Raw genomic sequence first — 22,667 nt, forward strand, 5'->3', positions numbered from 1 at the left:
AGCTTGTAAACAACGCAGACAGTTTTGAGGGTTTAAATCTCCCTTTCGCCTCCTGTCAGGGCGCCTTGGCCCCATGGTGACCTGCACGCTCAAACTTGGCATCTCCATCTTAAATGGAGGCAATGTGCAAGTTCAGCAGGTACCGTATCTACGCTGCAGGTGCATCTTATCTGATGTCTAGCGGTCCTCAAAGACATACTTTTGATCTTTCCCACAGAAAATGCTTGACTACTTGAAAGAAAAACGAGATGCAAGCTTTTTCAAAAGCCTCTCGGGGCTGATGCAGTCGTGCAGGTATTGCTGTTTCATTATTCATGTCACAAGCAAAAAAAAAGAAATACACCAGAAGTGACTGTATCACTGCCTTCCTCCACTAGTGTTCTGGACTTGAATGCATTTGAGAGGCAGAATAAAGCAGAAGGTCTTGGCATGGTGACAGAAGAAGGCTCAAGTAAGTCCAAGATGTGGTGGGGCACCTGTCCTAATTCCAATGCAGTCTGAGGCTAACTTTGGCTGTGTTGAGTCAGACACGAAAAAGGTGAATAGTAGGACATACACAGTTAGCAGATGGTGATTATGGTCCAAGAAAGAACCCAATAAACTCATTGTGGATCTGTAAGAGATGCAGATACAGTGGAACCTCCATTTATTAACCTAATTGGTTCTTGAACACGGTTCAAAAATACAACAATGTTCTATTGATGCAAATTTCTCTATAAACAATGTAAACATGAATTATGGATTCCAGAATCCTAGAACCCGTTGGTGGACACCGGCGGTGAGGGATGCCGTCAAGCTGAAGAAGGAGTCCTATCGGGTTCTTTTGGCTCATAGGACTCCTGAGGCAGCGGACAGGTACCGACAGGCCAAGCGGTGTGCGGCTTCAGCGGTCGCAGAGGCAAAAACTCGGACATGGGAGGAGTTCGGTGAGGCCATGGAAAACGACTTCCGGACGGCTTCGAAGCAATTCTGGACCACCATCCGCCACCTCAGGAAGGGGAAGCAGTGCACTATCAACACCGTGTATGGCGAGGATGGTGTTCTGCTGACCTCGACTGCGGATGTTGTGGATCGGTGGAGGGAATACTTCGAAGACCTCCTCAATCCCACCAACACGTCTTCCTATGAGGAAGCAGTGCCTGGGGAGTCTGTGGTGGGCTCTCCTATTTCTGGGGCTGAGGTAGTTAAAAAGCTCCTCGGTGGCAAGGGGTAGATGAGATCCGCCCGGAGTTCCATAAGGCTCTGGATGCTGTGGGGCTGTCTTGGTTGACAAGACTCTGCAGCATCGCGTGGACATCGGGGGCAGTACCACTGGATTGGCAGACCGGGGTGGTGGTTCCTCTCTTTAAGAAGGGGAACCGGAGGGTGTGTTCTAACTATCGTGGGATCACACTCCTCAGCCTTCCCGGTAAGGTCTATTCAGGTGTACTGGAGAGGAGGCTACGCCGGATAGTCGAACCTCGGATTTAGGAGGAACAGTGTGGTTTTCGTCCTGGTCGTGGAACTGTGGACCAGCTCTATACTCTCGGCAGGGTCCTTGAGGGTGCATGGGAGTTTGCCCAACCAGTCTACATGTGTTTTGTGGACTTGGAGAAGACATTCGACCGTGTCCTTCGGGAAGTCCTGTGGGGAGTGCTCAGAGAGTATGGGGTATCGGACTGTCTGATTGTGGCAGTCCGCTCCCTGTATGATCAGTGCCAGAGCTTGGTCCGCATTGCCGGTAGTAAGTCGGACACGTTTCCAGTGAGGGTTGGACTCCGCCAAGGCTGCCCTTTGTCACCGATTCTGTTCATAACTTTTATGGACAGAATTTATAGGCGCAGTCAAGGCGTTGAGGGGATCTGGTTTGGTGGCTGCAGGATTAGGTCTCTGCTTTTTGCAGATGATGTGGTCCTGATGGCTTCATCTGGCCAGGATCTTCAGCTCTCACTGGATCGGTTCGCAGCTGAGTGTGAAGCGACTGGGATGAGAATCAGCACCTCCAAGTCCGAGTCCATGGTTCTCGCCCGGAAAAGGGTGGAGTGCCATCTCCGGGTTGGGGAGGAGATCTTGCCCCAAGTGGAGGAGTTCAAGTACCTCGGAGTCTTGTTCACGAGTGAGGGAAGAGTGGATCGTGAGATCGACAGGCGGATCGGTGCAGCGTCTTCAGTAATGCGGACGCTGTATCGATCCGTTGTGGTGAAGAAGGAGCTGAGCCGGAAGGCAAAGCTCTCAATTTACCGGTCGATCTACGTTCCCATCCTCACCTATGGTCATGAGCTTTGGGTTATGACCGAAAGGACAAGATCACGGGTACAAGCGGGCGAAATGAGTGGCGGGGCTCTCCCTTAGAGATAGGTTGAGAAGCTCTGCCATCCGGGAGGAGCTCAAAGTAAAGCCGCTGCTCCTCCACATCGAGAGGAGCCAGATGAGGTGGTTCGGGCATCTGGTCAGGATGCCACCCGAACGCCTCCCTAGGGAGGTGTTTAGGGCACGTCCGACCGGTAGGAGGCCGCGGGGAAGACCCAGGACACGTTGGGAAGACTATGTCTCCCGGCTGGCCTGGGAATGCCTCGGGGTCCCACAGGAAGAGCTGGACGAAATGGCTGGGGAGAGGGAAGTCTGGGCTTCCCTGCTTAGGCTGCTGCCCCCGCGACCCGACCTCGGATAAGCGGAAGAAGATGGATGGATGGATGGATGGACAGTTTTGATTAACGTCCATATTTTGTACACTTTTCACACAATATAAAGTGCTATACAGTACTGTACATCAAACAAACATAACAAGGAAGTAATAAATCAACTTTCTATTTAACTGCAAAGTCAAAACAACAGCCAGCTGAACTGTCCTCATTTGCAGCCACCCTAAGGTGCACTCACATTTTGAAATCACTAAACTCCTTCAATTCAACAGCCAGTTTGCTTCAATGATTAGGAATAAAATAAATCCACTTCACCTTGTCGGTTAATCTTCTTGGTGTGCAGCACCTTCGTGAATGTTTCAATTCAAACCACACATCTCTTGTGTTGATGTGGGTGCAATTAATCCTGGTTGTAATTTATGGTTTCACCATTAGATAACGCCAAAGTTATGTTGATACAATTAATCCTGGTTGTAATTTATGGTTTTACCACTAGATAGCGCCAAAGGTATGCTGATGCAATTAATCCTAGTTGTAATCCAATGCGTTTTTTGGACTCATATAGAGCTAGAAAACTACAAAAAGGCTGTAAAAAGGCTAAAAAAAACACTTAAGAAACACATGTATCAGTGAGCACAGTAGCTAACGACAGCACTGCTGTGCTGACTGAATGAGCACTGAATGCACTGCGAGCCACACAATAGGTGGATGAAAAGTTTGTACACTAAAACAAGGTTCGTAAACCCAAGCAAGTTTGTATTCGGCTTGTTGATCGTAAATTTAAGCTTTTTGTACAATAAGGGGTTTGTAAATCGGGGTTCCATTGTATATGAATTAACGCCTAATATTAAAATGTTTTTAGGTTAGATTTGTGATGTGCGATACCACTAATTTCCCCCCCCCCCGAAAATTCTAGCTGGTATCGGTGATACCGATCTGATACCAATACTTTTTGCAAATATACCTAAAGTGTCTGCTAAAATTTAATAAATTCTGTATTTTCAAATAACGTATGTCAAAAAAATAACAGTAAACATGTAAGAGAAAAAAAAGAGAAAAAATAGGAATGTATTAATGATATACCTATTCACCTATAACACAAAGTTTTGTCTTAGTATTTATAAAATCTGTTTTTAGCACCTTTTTTTTTATTTAAAAAAAAAACGTCCAAATGCCCTCCCTCCCCCCAAATTATAACAACCATAATAAACACTGTTAATTGTGTACAGTAACTGAACATTAATATTTTTGTACAGGTAGAATTTTATACACACACGAGGTTATGCAGTTACATAATCAAATTATTAATATTTTTATTCTATTCTCACATGGGGTAAAAAACAACAGTAAAAATGTAAGTAAAAAAAGCAAAAAAAATTGGTACATAATGAGAAAATGTTCTAATATTTAATAATATATTTAGTCACTAATATTACTAAGCTGAGACAATATTTGTCTTTGAATTAAAAAAGTATCACTTTGCACACACTTTGATTTTTCAGTATGCGGCCCTCGGTTACAAAGGTTTGGACACCCCTGAACTAAAGTATCAAATGTATCGATATTTTGATTTCAGAATCGATATTAGAGCATAAAGATCTGGTATTGATATTTCAGTATTGATGCACAAATCACTAGGTTAGATAGGTTCCTGAAGGTTTAAACAAGCACAATGTGGCAACTTGGGGGGAAGTTGCTCAGGAAGTTGAGCAGGTCATCCAGAAACCAGAGGTTGGTGGTCCAAACCCAGCTTTCTTCATGCATGTGACTCCTGTTTTCATGGGAAAGACTTCACCAATATTGCCTGAATGTTAGGTGACGGTGGTTATAAAGCGCTTTGCGTGTCTAGAAAGGCACTATTTAATTCTAAGTTCTGTTATTATTGTTGACTATCTAGAGAAGCTGCTTAATGTGTAACACATTCCTTTTAAGGGGTTCAACGTAGGTTGTATACCAGTTCTTGTAACTGATCTCCACCTGATTCCATGTTTAAATTAAAGGCTTAATTACCAGGATCTGCCTGATAGATCTGGTAAAAGTAGATCTGGTAAAAGTAAACTGGACGTGAAAACATAGACTTTCGGTATACCCCCATGTTTCCATCGAAAGATTGCTCTAGGACAGGGGTTCTTAACCTTTATGACCCCAGGGCCCAACTTTTCCACTACAGAAGGGCCCGGGGCCCACTCAAATATTATCACAAAAAAATATATATACAATTATGTTGTGCTAATATAGATAACCTAAATTAATAATGAACATGGTTAAGTAAGCTGTCGATAAAATTAAAGTTCACATGAAAATACAGTTGTACCACTGTAGTCATAGTTTTTGCGCTTAAAAAACGTCTCTATGACTTTAGCGCCACCCTTCTGTTTGTTTAGGATTGTCATCACACTGCAAAAAAAAAAGCTAACAAAATTTAAGATAATAAAGACTAGATTTTTAGGAAAAAATACTATAAACTAGTGAAATCATCTGTCCATGTAGCTAGTTAATTTTACTTGGTAAGATATCGTACATTAAGATATGTATTTCTAGAAGTTAGCAGGACTTTTAAGATAGATATAGATATTTAATCCTGAAAAAAAGCATTATTCAACTTGCAATTCTTGAAATTAAGCATCCCTGGCATGTTGCAGAATCTTTGTATGTCGGGGGAAAAACAAAATATTTTATTGAAATAAAATATTTGATACCATTATTATTTAATACAAATATTTTCTAAATTTTAAAATGTTTTAAATAGAATAGAGAAAATGTAATTGTTCATGCTAAATGACGAAAGATAAGTAAAAAGCTTGTAAAACTCGGGGAAATTAAAAACAAGGGAAGTTTATAGAAATACAATTTTAAATCTTTGCTAGTGGTGGAAAAGTGTATGACAACTGAGTAGCGGCTGTGGCCCATACGGACCACAGCTGCAAAACAGATATTTTTTGGCGGCCCTTTAGGGGTTAAGAAACCCTGGTCTTGGACGAGGAATCTAATTTCTGGTGTAATCATCAGCAACATTTATGGTCTTGAATGTTTAAAAAGCGATATTTGTGGATACAGGTGGCCTCTGCATGAGTTTGAAGCCACCGTGATGCAGTAGGAGATACTGTAAGTGTGGTAAAGTGGATGTACTGTAAATAGGTCTTGATTATAGATCAAATACTTTGTCACTGCAATTTACAACACTGTTCACCTGATGTTTTCCCAATCACTACTAAGTCATTTCATTATTGGGTCCTCATCTTTAACAATTCACTGTTACTACCTTGTGTCTGTTATGACCAGGACTTGTCTGCTCGTTTCACAGACAGGTTACCTGACAGGATTTTTAACCGCATGACTTATGTATTCATACTCTTTGTACTGTAACTCACTGTCCTCTCTTTTTGCATATGTCTTCATGTATTATTTGTCTCTCTCCTCTCATTAAAAACCATCGATGGCAGTCCACACTGAGCGGGGTAAATAGCAAATTAAGAGCATCTTCATATGGTTATGCTACAAAATGAACGTGTCCTCCTATAATTCATGTCCCCTTCCTCCACTCCTTAATGTCACTATGCATGCTGACTGATGCTCATAAGCCATCGCTTGTCCTTTGTGGTTTTTTTGTACTCATTCATTTAATTTTTCACATTTACTAATGCAAACTGCTTACTTTTGTTATAAGGGTTGTGCACTCTTCTTCTGCTTACACAAAGATTTACAGTATTTCAAACTTTTTACACAAAACTGGCTTCCTTCTCGGTGTTTAACTTTCATATGATATCATATATATATATATATATATATATATGTATATGTATGTGTATATGCATATGTATATGTGTATATGTATATATATATGTATGTATATATATATGTATATGTATGTATATATAATATATATATATATATATATTTGTGTGTGTGTGTATGTATATAAATATATATATATGTATATATGTATATAATATATATATATGTGTATGTGTATATGTATATATGTATATGTATATAATATATATATGTATATAATATATATGTATTTATATATATATGTATAATATATATATATGTATTTATATATATGTATATATATGTATATAATAATATATATATATATATATATATATATATATATATATATATATATATATATATATATATAATATGTGTTTGTCTTTATCTTGTATTAAAGCACACACTGAGCTTTGTTGGCTGGATGAGTGAATTATATCTTTGTGTGTCTTTCGCTCTTAATATATATGTATATATGTATATGTGTATATGTATATATATATATATATATATATATATATATATATATATATATATGTATGTATATATATGTATATGTATGTATATATATGTATATAATATATATATATATATATATATATATATATATATATATATATTTGTGTGTGTGTGTGTATGTATATAAATATATATATATGTATATAATATATATATATGTGTGTGTGTGTATGTGTATATGTATATATGTATATGTATATAATATATATATGTATATAATATATATGTATTTATATATATATATGTATAATATATATGTATTTATATATAATATATATATGTATATAATAATATATATATATATATATATATATATATATATATATATATATATATATATATATATATATATATATATATATATAATATGTGTTTGTCTTTATCTTGTATTAAAGCACACACTGAGCTTTGTTGACTGGATGAGTGAATTATATCTTTGTGTGTCTTTCGCTTTTAGCTGAAAAGATGAATCCTTCATCAGGCTAGCGGTTCATTTTTATCCACATTTTATCACTTTGGATTCGGTTTTGAACCTGCAATCTAAAGGTTACTATTGTAGGCTTTAAATATGTTTTCAACATTTCCCTCGTGCTGCTTGCTTTGTATGTATCGCTTATTTGGAGATATTTGGAACTGAACTTTTTGGGGGAATTGTGCCCATGTTTTTATTTGTCTTTACGCATTCTAAGTCGTAAACATTAACAAAAGTCCGCTAACAAGGGAGCCAATGGGACTGGCTTTATTCCGCCTAAAAAGCACTCTAAAAAAGCTTAAACCACCTCCATCATCGTTTTATATACATTGTGTAAGTACCGTATTTTCCAGACTATACATCGCACCGGTACATAAGCTGCACCCACCAAAATTTTGAAGGAACACATATTTTTCCATATATTAGCCGCACTTGATCATAAGCTGCGGATTTGTGAAATGAGTGATTTGCACAGAAATACTTTGTAAGTGTTTATTTACATACCTTAATTGTTTCCAAACGGTGTCTGAATCACAGCAGTAAAACAAAACAGAAATCATCGTCGTTTGAAAAAATATATCACTCTTAAATCAACACTGTAGTTAATACTATGATCAATGTTAATTAAAATACTAAATGTGGGATATAAATAATAATGGAAGTATAATTGTTTGTATATAGTATGTAAATTGGTACAAAGGTTTAACACGTGTACAAGGATATTTCACATGCCTTTACTGTGTATATTATTTAACTGTGTTTATGTTGTGTATAATGTGTATTTATAAGATGTTGTACAAAGGACATTTAATAATTTTCGGAAGTTCATCTTGTACTTGACATTGTTAATAGGGTTAGGCGCAATAAGTGTTCAACTTCAGCCTAAACCCTTTCGGTCTGCAACATTTTCATTTTCAATCTATGAATGTACAACTGTTTGTTTATTTTGTTGACGATTGACCGAAGAATAATAAACTATATAGACCCACTCGCTGCGGAAGCTAGCTCTCCAACCAGCTAAACAGACTTTTAATAACTCCACGGTGACATTTTGGTGAATTTACTGAGGAATTTTTTAAAACTGAAGATATTACAAAAACAATACTATTGTAAATGAATAATACTAACACAGACACTGGTAAATGTTTTAGCATTTTAGCTAATGCTAACAACACTGGCTTCATTACATTACGATATGCATAAAATATGCATAAAAACACTCCTACAGACTAAGTTGAATGTCAAAGTTGACCAACTTCTCGGTTTATGTCCACAACCTTTTACTATCCAGGTGAGAGGCATGATTTATAATCTAGAATTAACTTTCACCAACTCCGAGGCGATGCGGCAGCTCACCAGCTTACTATGTCAATATAGCAGCAAAAGCTAGTTTGCTCTCTTTGATCAATGCGCCGCTAAAAAATAGTTTTTCTGCGTTAGTGCTTATAATAAAAATATTGCGAGTACTTGGTAACTTCAGGTAGCGAGATGGAGAGGGAGTATTGTTGCCCTTTTTTGAATGTTTTTTTAGAGGGTTTTATGGGCGGAATAGTGTACTTCCATGCATTGTTAGCCACCTCGTATTTGCTGTATTTAACAAATTAGAATGCATTAAAAAAAAAGATAAAAAAGTGTTTTTTTTAACAAAAAGATTGTGAATGATAGGCAGAATTCCAAAAAAGTGCAGTACCTCTTTTAAGATTAAACCTGACAGTTTTGTCTTCAGTATTTTGTGTCCCTAACCACTATCTATTCTCACAAAAGGCTCCAAAGTGCTACAGAATGATGAATTTACCAAAGATCTGTTCCGATTTTTGCAACTTCTGTGCGAGGGGCACAATGGCGGTAAGCTAGAAAAAAAAAAAAAAAACTGAATTCCATACAGCATTTGCATTTTTTTTTTTTTTGCTAAAACATCAATGGTGAGCAATATTTTTCTCATTTTTCAGAGTTCCAGAACTTCCTGAGAACCCAAACTGGAAACACAACCACAGTCAACATTATCATCAGCACTGTTGACTATTTACTGCGCCTTCAGGTGTGTTTGTGTAGCACAAATGTAAAAGTAAAGAGATGCACCAGTATTTGCATTATTATGATTTTGTGTTATAATATTGATATTACATATATAGGAATCTATCAGCGACTTCTACTGGTACTACTCTGGCAAGGACATTATTGATGAGACTGGCAAAGTGAACTTCTCCAAAGCATTATCTGTGGCCAAGCAGATATTCAACTCTCTGACTGAATATATTCAGGTAAATAATCAAAGCATTTTTTTATTATGTCGATACATTACATTTGACGTGTTTTATATATTCATCCCATCTTTCTGTTTTTTTTATTTTCCTCAGGGCCCTTGTATTGGGAACCAGCAGAGTCTTGCACACAGCAGATTGTGGGATGCAGTTGTAGGCTTTTTGCATGTTTTTGCCAACATGCAGATGAAACTATCTCAGGTATTTTACATTGTAAGAGAAAAAGGCACTTGCTTTTGAAATAAATACTTACTTTAGCTTAGAAGTTTATTACACCATTGGTTAGGTCCATTTGTTTAGATGTTTTGTTTTTTAACTTAGGCTTTGAATTATATTTAAAATTAATTATTCAAACTGTATTGTTTGCTGCTATCTATTAATGCAGGGTGATGCAATAATTTCACAACATCCACAGACACAAAGTAGGACCTCTATGGTAAAATTTTGGGCAGCAAATTTGGAAAAAAATAATCAATAGAAAAAAATGAAAACTGAAATAATTTGTTCTGGGGCGAAGCCTGTTCGCTGAAGAAAAAACAATGATCAAACTTAAGGGTGTCCCGATACAACTTTTTAGGTACGATATTGGAGCCTTGTGTGTTCAGGCTGATGCAAATAATGATCTGATGGGATATCATAATCATACATACTTTTATTACTTTGTATTGTGAAATAATAGAAAAGGCTCGATCAAGTAAAATTCCTCAGAGAACAATGGTAGGTAGAAAAAACACAACATTGTTCTAGTGGCTACAATAATTAAGTTCATTATGCAGTAATTTGAATGATGCGGACACATTTGTTACTGGATCATTTCTAATACACTTCTGCATTGGAGACTTTGTATGTGTAAGTAATATTCAACTATAATTATAAAATAAAGGGTTGGAATTGGGGGTTAAATCACCAAAATGATTCCCGGGCGCGGCACCGCTGCTGCCCACTGCTCCCCTCACCTCCCAGGGGGTGAGCAAGGGGATGGGTCAAATGCAGAGGACACATTTCACCACACCTAGTGTGTGTGTGTGTGTGACAATCATTGGTACTTTAACTTTAAATAATAATTTGATACTTGTTTGTATTGACAAATATGCTGTTTTAGTCTGCAATATTGTTTAATTAAGGCAGTTCTTCTAAATCCACTGCACAATTTGTAGCCATTAATCTTGACTTCCTCATTTTTATTTATTATATAAAAATTAAGCACAAATTGTTTTCTTAATTTTCGTTTTGTTGGTTAAAATGTTTTATATATTGTGCTCCAGTGTTAATGTTGCTGATCAATTAGAATGTATTATTGTTTATTTAATTTAAATTTGCAGTATCATATGGCTCAAGTCGGTAAAAAAAAGTTTATAGTTTATTTTGTCTTTTTTTTTCTCTTTAATATTAAGGTCACAATGTTATGCAGAGTTGTACTTATATACATTTTAGAGACAAATTATACATTTATAGTCCCGGTGGAGAGTGGAGGAAGGCGTAACAGAAAATAATTGGGAAGCACTCAATAAAAGACACTTGTTTTATATGTCTAGCTTGTGTGCTATTGTGTGCTTAGCTGTTGTGTAGCTGCGCGTTCCTGGTAGCCGACAGCCTAACATGTTTATCTTTGGTAAATGACTTCACTAAAATACCAAAAAAGACCAAGCATGTGTACTTATTGGAGGACATTTAGATGTCTGCGCTGCAGATTTGCTTGTATCCGAGATTTTAGAAGCAAGTTGTTGTAATCTGATCCTTATTTTTTCTGATATCAAACCGAGTTCCGTTTTTTGATAAATTTACAGCTCCCGAATCTGTAGCTGACGGACAAATATTTTAGAGCTCCATGGTGTATCTTAAGATGTGTGGTGAAGCCTGCTTTTAAAAAAAACAAAACTGGTGGGCATGTACAAAGGGCGGGCTCATCCAGCTGGGGGCGGGTCACAAGCAGAATAATATGTCCACAACAGAGTTTTGATTTGTTAATTTTGCATAATGGAGGACCTTTAAGAAGTGTACTTGTACGTTCCTGCAGGATGCCAGTCAGATTGAACTGCTGAAGGAGCTGATGGACTTGCAGAAGGACATGGTGGTCATGCTGCTGTCCCTGCTCGAAGGTAACACATTTTCTTTGATGTGATTATGGTTTATGGTTTACGTTTATTCCTAACATGCATACACAGTTACAATGTGATGTATTTTTTTCCATTTTATAGCCGTAACAAACACATTTATTCATTTCCTAGTCTACATTTACTTCACAAATAATACAGTTCTCAATAAATACTTAAATAAGTTGAAAATCACATGATTAGATGAATACAATTATCAAATTTTTCAATAAAGTATACAATTTTTCTCAAGATTCTTCTTCATTTTACTTTGTAGACATTTTGAGTTTGAACAGTTTCTTAAACTGGATCATATTATTACAGGGGTGTCCAAACCTTTTCCACTGAGGGCCGCAAACTAAAAAATCAAAGCACGCGGGGGACATTTTGGTCATTTTCATTTTCAAAACCAATATAAAATATATTGTAACCCCCTTAGCGCTCCTCTCAATTTTGGTGAACGGTAAAGGTCTCAGGAACCCAAAAGGGTCTCAGCCATTAAAGTGTTAATATAAAGTCATATATCATTTGTTTTTACTTTCAACACATACATTTAAAATTGTTTAAAATGTTTTATGCCGTTTTTGTCAAAGCCATCTTTTTTTAATATGAAAATACCCAAGCTATGCAATATTTCCCTAAAAAATGTTCTAAGGTAAATATTTGAAGTGAAGTAATTAGTGTTAAATATGTAAATAATTCATGACATTGTTTTTGATTCACTACTATTTTTTGAGCAATGACAGTTTAAAAAAAAAAATCAGACTAAAGGTCTCAGGGAAACATAAAGACACCACTCATAACAGTGTTAAAAATAAGACATCTATATCAATATGTATTATTTGGTTCACAAGACATATATCAATAAGTATTATTTGGTTCATAGGCCATATATCAATATGTATTATTTGGTTCATAAGCCACATATCAATAAGTATTATTTGGTTCATAGGCCATATATCAATATGTTTTCTTTGGTTCATAATACATATATTAATATGTATTATTTAGTTCATAAGACATATATCAATATGTATTATTTGGCTCATAAGACCTATCTATATGTATTATTTTTTACTTGTCGATTATACGTTTTTGTGTTTTTTTGAGACTGTTTCAGAGTAAAAAAAAACTGTGGTATTAGTGTCAATATTGCGCCATTTTCTTGTTACTTTGCACCTGTTTGTTTTTTTATCCCACTTTTTAATGTTTTTTTGTAATATTATTTTTTGAATGTGTCGTGGGCCATTAAAAAATTAGTTGTGGGACGCACTTTGGCCACTCCTGTGTGAGTATGTTGTTTAATTTACTTGCTTAAGCCATTCCATAATTTAATTTCCACATATTGATACACTAAGGGTTTTAAATGTGTAAATTAACTTTTTCTCTAAGGTTATATTTCTCCTCTTTTGTTGAGAACAATTGTAGTAAATTTTTGGGTTGCAGGTTATAGTTTATACATAATTCTAGCTGTTTGCAATTGCACTAAATCATTGAATTTAAAAATGTTTGATTTAATACATAAAGGGTTTTAATGTCATCACATTACCGTATTTTCAGGACTATAAGCTGCACCCACTACATTTTAGAAGAAAAAAACAAATGTTCATGTAATTTCTGTACCGGAATATAAGTCGCAAGTGTATACCATACGTTGTGAAATGAGATATTGACATAGAAATATTTTATACCTTAATTGTTTCCAAACGGCAGAAAAAACGGCTGATCAAACAAAACAGAAAAGTCATTGATGTCTTTATTCATCATTTATGAGATGAGTAAGATTTTCTTTTTTAATAAGGTTGAAGACGTTTATTGGGATTCTTCTTCCTTGTACTTTGTAAACACTTTGAGTTTGAACAGTTTTTTTTGTACATTGTCTGATTTCTTTGCTTAATCCATTCCATAATTTAGTCATTAGCAAAAACAAATCCATAGATTTTCCGCACCTTTGTATAAAGCCGCAGGGTTCAAAGCTTAGGTAAAATGTAGCAGCTTATAGTCCGGAAAATACGGTATGTATTATTCTAACTGCAGGTGCACTTAATGCAAATGTGCATTTCCTCCCCAGGCAATGTTGTCAATGGAACCATCGGGAAGCAGATGGTCGACACCCTTATGGAGTCCTCCAACAATGTTGAGATGATCCTAAAATTCTTTGACATGTTCCTCAAGCTGAAGGACCTGACCACATCCGACAACTTCAGGGAGTACGACCCCGAATGTAAGGGCGTCATCTCCAAGAAGGAGTTCCAGAAGTCAATGGAGAGCCAGAAGCAGTACAGCCAGTCGGAGATCGACTTCCTGCTCTCGTGTGCCGACGCCGACGAGAACGACATGTTCAACTACAAGGAGTTTGTGGAGCGATTCCACGAACCGGCCAAGGACATCGGCTTCAACGTGGCCGTGCTGCTGACCAACCTGTCGGAGCACATGCCGCACGACACGCGGCTGGCCACCTTCTTGGACCTGGCCGAGAGCGTGCTGAGCTACTTCGAGCCTTATCTGGGCCGCATCGAGATCAACGGCAGCGCCAAGCGCATCGAGAGGGTGTACTTTGAGATCAGCGAGTCCAGCCGGGAGCAGTGGGAGAAGCCGCAGGTGAAGGAGTCCAAACGCCAGTTCATCTTCGACGTGGTCAACGAGGGAGGTGAGAGCGAGAAGATGGAGATGTTCGTCAACTTCTGCGAGGACACCATCTTTGAGATGCAACTGGCCTCGCAGATCTCTGAGCCCGACGCTGTGGAGCAACCCGAGGAGGAGGAAGAGGAGGAAGGATTCGCCATCCTGCAGGAGCTGGCTGAAGAGGACGACGGTACCGCAGAGTCGATGTCCGCCTTTACCTCGGCATGCCGCTCGGTGAAGAAGAGGATAGTCCACGCACGCCAAAACGTGTCGGTCAAAAACATCCGCAAGAAGCTCAAAAAACTGAAGAAGCTGACCATAAAGGAGATGGTCACATGCTTCTTCTCCTTCTTCTGGATGCTCTTCACGGGCTTCTTCAAAGGGATCTATAGCCTCGTCTTTGGCTTCTTCCACGTCGTCTGGTCCTCCATGTTCGGCGGCGGCTTGGTGGAAGGCGCCAAGAACATCAAAGTGACGGACATCCTGGGGAACATGCCTGACCCCACGCAGTTTGGCATTCACGGAGACTCCACGGAGGGAGAGAAAGTCGAGGCCGTAGAGTCTTCCGGAGGCTCGGACGCCGCCGTGGTTCCGGCGGCGGACATAGCAGAGGTCGACACCTTGTTGGAGATGCTGAACGTACCCAAGAAGGAAGGCGGGAAGCACGTGGAGCCCGGTCTGGGGGATGTTTCGGAGCTCAACGCCGAGGCCTCCAGCACGGACCACAAGGAGGTTTGTTCCAACCAAACGAGAACTTTTTTATTCTTCTTCTCAACATTTATTATTCCTCTCTGTGTGATGCAGAAAGCGACGTCCAAGGCCGATGACTCCCCTGAGAGCGAACCCGAGAAAGCCGAGTGAGTAACACTTAGAGCATGTGTGTCAAACGTACGGCCCGTGTGCCGGATCAGGACCACAAACAGGTTTTACTCGGCCCGTGAGATTAATTTGCTGAGTATAAAAATGAGCTAAAATTTTGGAATGGAATGGAAGAAACTGCTGTTCTAAATGTGTCCACTGGATGTCGCTATAGCAATTCTTTGTGTCCCCTGTCAGCGGCGCATGATTTCAGAGGGGGCGGAGTTATGTGCCGTGTTAAAATACTTCCGTGTTTGGACACTACGTACTTACGCTACTTATTAGTGATAGTATACAAAATGTGGATTGTTACCTTCCTGTCTTGATTGTCAAAGATGTTGATAATGTAACCTGTGACATTTCTACTCAAATAAATGCTTTTATAATCTTTAAGGACTGGGGACACATTTTCTGGGTGCACATACATATGCAGAAACAATATGTATCCCCTTTAACTTCATATGTGAATAATGAAAGAAGTCCAAATTCACACGTTTTTTGTAGATGATGCTACTTGTGTACAGAATAAACCACATGATGTCTGTATATCAGTTGAGGAAATTACATTAATAACATCTGGTAATTTGATTTTGATATTATCCATATATTCTTCTCATAAATTAAAAAATAACACTAATGGGAGCATTTTAAAACTCTGCCAGACTCAATCCCACCTATTTGACTGATGAACATAATCACATCATTTATTCAGAAAGTATAAATAACAACAAATAAAGATAAAATACTATTAACCGCAACATGTAAGTGTGAAAAAAAAAAAAGTTTTTTAAATTTTCAGAATGTGCCTGATCTATTTTTAACCAAAGAAAACAATCGGAAGTTGTCTTTATTTTTAAGTTATCACGCCATGATTTTACCAGTCCGGCCCTCTTGGGGATGGATTTTTTTTAGAGCTAAAGTGAGTTTGACACCCCTTATTTAGAGGATGCGAAATGTGAGGAACAAAAGCAGGTCAGATAACATCCGTGACTTCCCACAGCTTAGAGAAGCGGGAGAAGGAGGACCAACCAAAGACGGAGGAAGCCAAGGAGCCAGCAAGTGGGGAGAAACCCAAAATAAAATCAAGTCAACCCAAAGAATCTTCACCTGCCTTCATGTCCAATGTCTTTGCCACACTTGATGTCTATCTGACCAAAATGCTGGTAAGCACACGTTTTCTATATCTTTTAACAACACATCTACTTCTTCCACTTCTATTCCAGAAGTTTTTTTTGACCTCAGGGCCCAACTTTTCCACCACAGAGGGGCCCAGGGCACACTTAAATATTATCACAAAACAATTTACATACAATTATGTTGTGCTAATATAAATAACCTAAATTAATAATGAATATGTTTATTAACGGCAGCACGGGGTAACAGGGGTTAGTGCGTCTGCCTCACAATACGAAGGTCCAGGGTTCGATCCTGCGCTCGGGATCTTTCTGTGTGGAGTTTGCATGTTCTCCCCGTGACTGCGTGGGTTCCCTCCGGGTACTCCGGCTTCCTCCCACCTCCAAAGACATGCACCTGGGGATAGGTTGATTGGCAACAGTAAATGGGCCCTAGTGTGTAAATGTGAGTGTGAATGTTGTCCGTCTATCTGTGCTGGCCCTGTGATGAGGTGGCGACTTGTCCAGGGTGTACCCCGCCTTCCGCCCGAATGCAACTGAGATAGGCTCCAGCACCCCTGCGACCCTGAACGGGACAAGCGGTAGAAAATGGATGGATGGATGGATGGATGTTTATTAACTAAACTGTCAATAAAATTAAAATGCAAATGAAAATACAGCTTCGCCACTAAAGTCATAGTTTTTGTGCTTAAGAAACTCCTCTATAACTTTAGCTCCACACTTGTTCTGTTTGTTTGATATTGTTATCACACTGCAAATAAGAGCTGACAGCTAAAAAGAGTAAATTTTAGGAAAAAATACTAAAAACTAGCGAACTGTCCGCCCTGAGATCGGTAGGTTGTGAGTTCAAACCCCGGCCGAGTAATACCAAAGACTATAAAAATGGGACCCATTACCTCCCTGCTTGGCACTCAGCATCAAGGGTTGGAATTGGGGGTTAAATCACCAAAAATGATCCCCGGGCGCGGCACCGCTGCTGCCCACTGCTCCCCTCACCTCCCAGGGGGTAGAAAATGGATTAGAAAGGACAGATTTAAAAATAATAATAAAGAGAAAAGCATTTATTTATTTATTATTATTTTTAAACTTGGGACTTGGGCCGTAGTTTGGGGACCCCTGATATAGACAGACAACATTGACACTCACATTTACACACTAGGGACAATTTAGTGTTGTGTATGTATACATGTATATTCATATATACACATTCATATATACATACAGTCGTGGTCAAAAGTTTACATACACTTGTAAAGAACATAATGTCATGGCTGTCTTGAGTTTCCAATAATTTCTACAACTTATTTTTTTGTGATAGAGTGATTGGAGCACATACTTGTTGGTCACCAAAACATTCATGAAGTTTGTTTCTTTTATGAATTTATTATGGGTCTACTGAAAATGTGACCAAATCTGCTGGGTCAAAAGTATACATACAGCAATGTTAATATTTGGCTACATGTCCATTGGCGAGTTTCACTGCAATAAGGCGCTATTGATAGCCATCCACAAGCTTCTGGCAAGCTTCTGGTTGGATTTTTGACCACTCCTCTTGACAAAATTGGTGCAGTTCAGCTAAATTTGTTGGTTTTCTGACATGGACTTGTTTCTTCAGCATTGTCCACATGTTCTCAATGGGGTTTAAGTCAGGACTTTGGGAAGACCATTCTAAAACCTTAATTCTAGCCTGATTTAGCCATTCCTTTACCACTTTTGATGTCTGTTTGGGGTCATTGTCCTGTTGGAACACCCAACTGCGACCAAGACCCAACCCAACTGATGATTTTAGGTTGTCCTGAAGAATTTGGAGGTAATCCTCCTTTTTCATTGTCCTATTTACCCTCTGTAAAGCACAAGTTCCATTGGCAGCAAAACAGGCCCAGAGCATAACACTACCACCACCATGCTTGACGGTGTTCCTGGGATTAAAGCCTCAACTTTTCTGCTCCAAACATATTGCTGGGTATTGTGGCCAAACAGCTCAATTTTTGTTTCATCTGACCACAGAACTTTCCTCCAGAAGGTCTTATCTTTGTCCATGTGATCAGCAGCAAACTTTAGACAAGCCTTAAGGTGTCGCTTCTGGAGCAAGGGCTTCCTTCTTGCATGGTAGCCTCTCAGTCCATGGCGATGCAAAACAAGCTTGACTGTGGACACTGACACCTGTCTTTTTGGTGGTTCTCGGTTGACTCTTGATCATCCTGACCAATTTTCTCTCAGCAGCAGGTGATAGCTTGCGTTTTCTTCCTGATCATGGCAGTGACAAAACTGTGCCATACACTTTATACATGCAAACAATTGTCTGCACAGTTGCTCTTGGGACCTTGAGCTGCTTTGAAATGGCTCTAAGTGACTTTCCCGACTTGTTCAAGTCACTGATTCGTTTTTTCAGATATGTGCTGAGTTCCTTTGACTTTCCCATTGTCGCGTTTGTAACCGAGTCTAATGACTGCATCATGTGAGCCCTATTTAAATGGGCTCAGAGAAGTCAACAGGTGTTGTCAATATTAATCACTCACATGAAGTTAAGAGGCCATGCCATGAAGCTAATTTGATTTGATTGTAACTTTTCTACATCACCAAAATGGATAATGTATGTTGCTGTATGTATACTTTTGACCCAGCAGATTTGGTCACATTTTCAGTAGACCCATAATAAATTCATAAAAGAACCAAACTTCATGAATGTTTTTTGTGACCAACAAGTATGTGCTCCAATCACTCTATCACAAAAAAATAAGAGTTGTAGAAATTATTGGAAACTTAAGACAGCCATGACATTATGTCCTTCACAACTTTTGACCACGACATCGATTTTGGAAAATGATGAATTGATTTAGAATCGGGATGAATAAGAATGGCAATTTGGATGTGAATCGATTTTTTTGTGCACCCCTCGTGAAAGCTGATCAATTCTGAACACTGTCATATGCAAATGTGAAATTGTATGTCTATTAGTGTTGAACTGTGTCTTTTCAGAATTATCTGGCTCGCAACTTCTACAATTTGCGTTTCCTGGCTCTGTTCGTGTGTTTCGCCATCAACTTCATCCTGCTCTTCTACAAGGTAATTAAAAATTCTACCCAGGACTATTTAGATGAAACTACTTGGAAGAAATTGTCAAATATTATATTGCAGGTCACCGAGGATGCCGAGGACGAGGGAGACGAGGAAAACAGCTGGGGCGCCAAGGACAAGGACGACGAGGACACGTTCTTCGACATGGACGAGTTTGTCCTGCAGGAGAGCACGGGATACATGTTGCCGACTCTGCGCTTCCTGGCCGTGTTCCACACCATCATCTCCCTCGTGTGTTTAGTGGGCTACCACTGCCTGAAGGTGGGCGTGTTCACCCGGGCGCCAATTGTCCAAGTGTTCTGTTTATAACGTCTGACTTGTTTCCACTGGAAGGTTCCTTTGGTGGTGTTCAAGCGAGAGAAGGAGATCGCCAGGAAGCTGGAGTTTGATGGACTTTACATCACCGAGCAACCGTCTGATGAGGACATCAAAGGCCAGTGGGATCGACTTGTCATCAACACCCCGTGAGTCAGGCTACTTTGAACCTTGGAATATCATAAATATTGTACATTTTTATTTCATGTACAGCACTAGGGTTGTGCGATAGGGGCCAGTGTTTCCTCACCATTGTTGGGCCATGAGCGCCCCCTAGAGGGCGGGCAAAAAATATCGCTTTCTCAGCTGTGGTCCGTATAAGCCGCAGTTGTAATACACTTTTCCACCACTTGTGGCAGTAATGACAATCTCAAACAAACAGAAGAAGTCTGGAGCTAAAGTCAGAGAAGTTTCTTAAGCGCAAAAAATATGACTAAGGTGGTGAAGCTGTATTTTCATTTGCACTTAAATTTTATTGACAGTTTATTTATGAATACATTATTATATGTTATTGATTTAGTTAAATATTATTTATTTTAGCACTGCGTAATTGTATGTAAATATATTTTTTTCAGCAGTTTTAACTCACGTCTTTTGCAGTATATTTGATTATTTATTTTTGTAATCAGCCTGACCTAAGCCTTGATAATAATCTTGATTAACACATGCTTTCATATCCTTTATGTTGTTAAACTGTATCTAGATATAATTATTGAATTCGATTAAAATCAAGAGTAAGATTCCTTATTCAGTGTTAATATTTGAGATTTATAATATTAATATTAATATTTCCTCTGTCATGGAAAAGTTGGGCCCCGAGGTCAAAAAAGTTAAGAACCCTTGACATAGGCGATTTACAATATAAATAACATAAATTTGACAGGCGATAGAGATTTTAATACTCTCATTATATCGTGATAATGCATGTTGAGGACACATTCTGGCTGTATCTTGCAAATTTGACAGCGACAAGCAAACAAACGCGTCCCCAACGTGATATAACATTCTCGCTAGCGGCTAACGTCCCTTCACAGTGTAAAAGCACTTTTATGGCGGCAAATAAACTACATTTTTTACAAGTGTCATCACTGGTAGAGCTCTTGAATGTAAACAAATTGGACAGATCGACACAAATATCGACAGTAACGATACCAGGTGTAGTATCAGTATATTATCAATACGACTGTGGTTAGATCCATATTTTTTTATCATCAAAAAATATACTTTCCGTTTTTCTTGTTGCTTACAAACTCAGGAAATACAGTAGATCCCTGGAAATAGGAGGGCAAGATTATGATTGTGATCAAATATTGAATCATTCAATGATATTGAACATTTATGTATTATATATTAGTATGCGCATTGGTATGACCAATGGTTCCCATGTACCTAATTGGTATTGGATCAATACCCACATTTGTAGTATCGCCCAAAGTAAAGTATCCAAGCAACCCCCGTTTTCGTGTACCGTCTGAGTTGTCGTACATCTAATAATCTAAATTCATCCCGACAAACTAGTCTGTTTTTCCCCCGGAATCGCCCAAAACTAAGACTCCCACATGTTGGTGCCTGCAAAATAAGCCACAATTGGTACAAAGAAAGTTGCTAAAGAAGGTGAGAAACACTCTTGACTTTGAGAACCCAATGCAAATGCATCCATGTGACTCTTCTATCCCCTCTGTAAGTAACATTTATTTGTACAGCACCTCTTCAACACACAAAAGGCCACAAAGTGCTTCACAACACAGTCAAAATATCTGTAATTACGAAGAATATAAAATGACAACATAAATATACAATATAAAAACACAATATAAATATACAAACACAATATAAATATACAATATAAAAACACAATATAAATATACTGTAAATATACAATATAAAACACATTACAAATATACAATATAAAAACACAATATAAATATAAAAACGTAGTATAAATATACTGTAAATATACAATATAAAATGCCAATATAAACATACAATATAAAAACGCAACATAAATATACAATATAAAAACACAATATAAATATACAATATAAAAATACATTATAAATATACAATACAAACATACAATATAAAAACACAATATAAGTATACTGTATATACAATATAAAAACACATTATAAATATACAATATAAAGACACATTATAAATACAAAATATAAAAACACAATATAAATATACAATATAAAAACACATTGTAATATATAACATAAAAACACATTATACATATACTGTAAATATACAATATAAAATCACATTATACATATACAATATAAAAACACAATATAAATATACAATATAAAAACACAATATAAATTTCCAAATATCACAATGTAAATATACAATATAAAAACACATGATAAATATACAATATAAAAACACATTAATATACAATATAAAAACACATAAATATATAACATAAAAACACATTATACATATACCAGTGTTTCCCACACATTCATTTATTTGTGGCGGACAGCCACGAAAGAATTACGTCCGCCACAAATGGATTTTTGGGCTTTTGACTCGCTCGACCGCTCATAAAAGCAATGGGACTCTGTCTGTGAATGGAGCTTGTAGTTACAACTCCGGTGCAGTAGGTGGCGGTAGCCTACTATGCATTGTAACTCCGCCAAAATCTTCTGGTGGGCCAGAAGAAGAAGAAGAGGGACGGACGGACGGGATCAAAATACGAGGATAATATAGGTTATAGGTAGATAGGTTATAGCTGCATCGCTCGCGGCTCGTCATATATTTAACGTTAATCCGCGATTTCACCGAGCGTTTCACTGACGGTGTGGTGGCCTGGGCAGACGCACGTAGTAACAGTCACGTGTTAATAGTGATGGGTCCGGCAACACCGATGCATCGGCGCATGCGTCGAGCTCATAAAGCAAAACCCTGTG

At 38.0% G+C, this 22,667-nt stretch overlaps 1 protein-coding gene across 1 annotated transcript in view; it reads left to right on the forward strand.

Annotated features, from left to right (window-relative positions):
• ryr3 (ryanodine receptor 3) overlaps window positions 1–22,667 on the forward strand; it is a 307,276-nt gene that overhangs the window by 261,725 nt on the left and 22,884 nt on the right. Inside the window, exons 82-96 of the mRNA XM_061987153.2 lie at window positions 60–139; window positions 218–294; window positions 378–451; window positions 6,065–6,079; window positions 9,154–9,234; window positions 9,339–9,427; window positions 9,522–9,650; window positions 9,747–9,851; window positions 11,668–11,749; window positions 13,815–15,100; window positions 15,173–15,225; window positions 16,227–16,389; window positions 19,339–19,425; window positions 19,498–19,698; window positions 19,771–19,901. Coding sequence (XP_061843137.2) covers window positions 60–139; window positions 218–294; window positions 378–451; window positions 6,065–6,079; window positions 9,154–9,234; window positions 9,339–9,427; window positions 9,522–9,650; window positions 9,747–9,851; window positions 11,668–11,749; window positions 13,815–15,100; window positions 15,173–15,225; window positions 16,227–16,389; window positions 19,339–19,425; window positions 19,498–19,698; window positions 19,771–19,901 — 2,653 coding nt within the window. The remainder of the gene's footprint in view (window positions 1–59; window positions 140–217; window positions 295–377; window positions 452–6,064; window positions 6,080–9,153; window positions 9,235–9,338; window positions 9,428–9,521; window positions 9,651–9,746; window positions 9,852–11,667; window positions 11,750–13,814; window positions 15,101–15,172; window positions 15,226–16,226; window positions 16,390–19,338; window positions 19,426–19,497; window positions 19,699–19,770; window positions 19,902–22,667) is intronic.

Source organism: Nerophis lumbriciformis, linkage group LG26 (genome assembly GCF_033978685.3).
Source record: "Nerophis lumbriciformis linkage group LG26, RoL_Nlum_v2.1, whole genome shotgun sequence".
NCBI classification, from domain to species: domain Eukaryota; kingdom Metazoa; phylum Chordata; class Actinopteri; order Syngnathiformes; family Syngnathidae; genus Nerophis; species Nerophis lumbriciformis.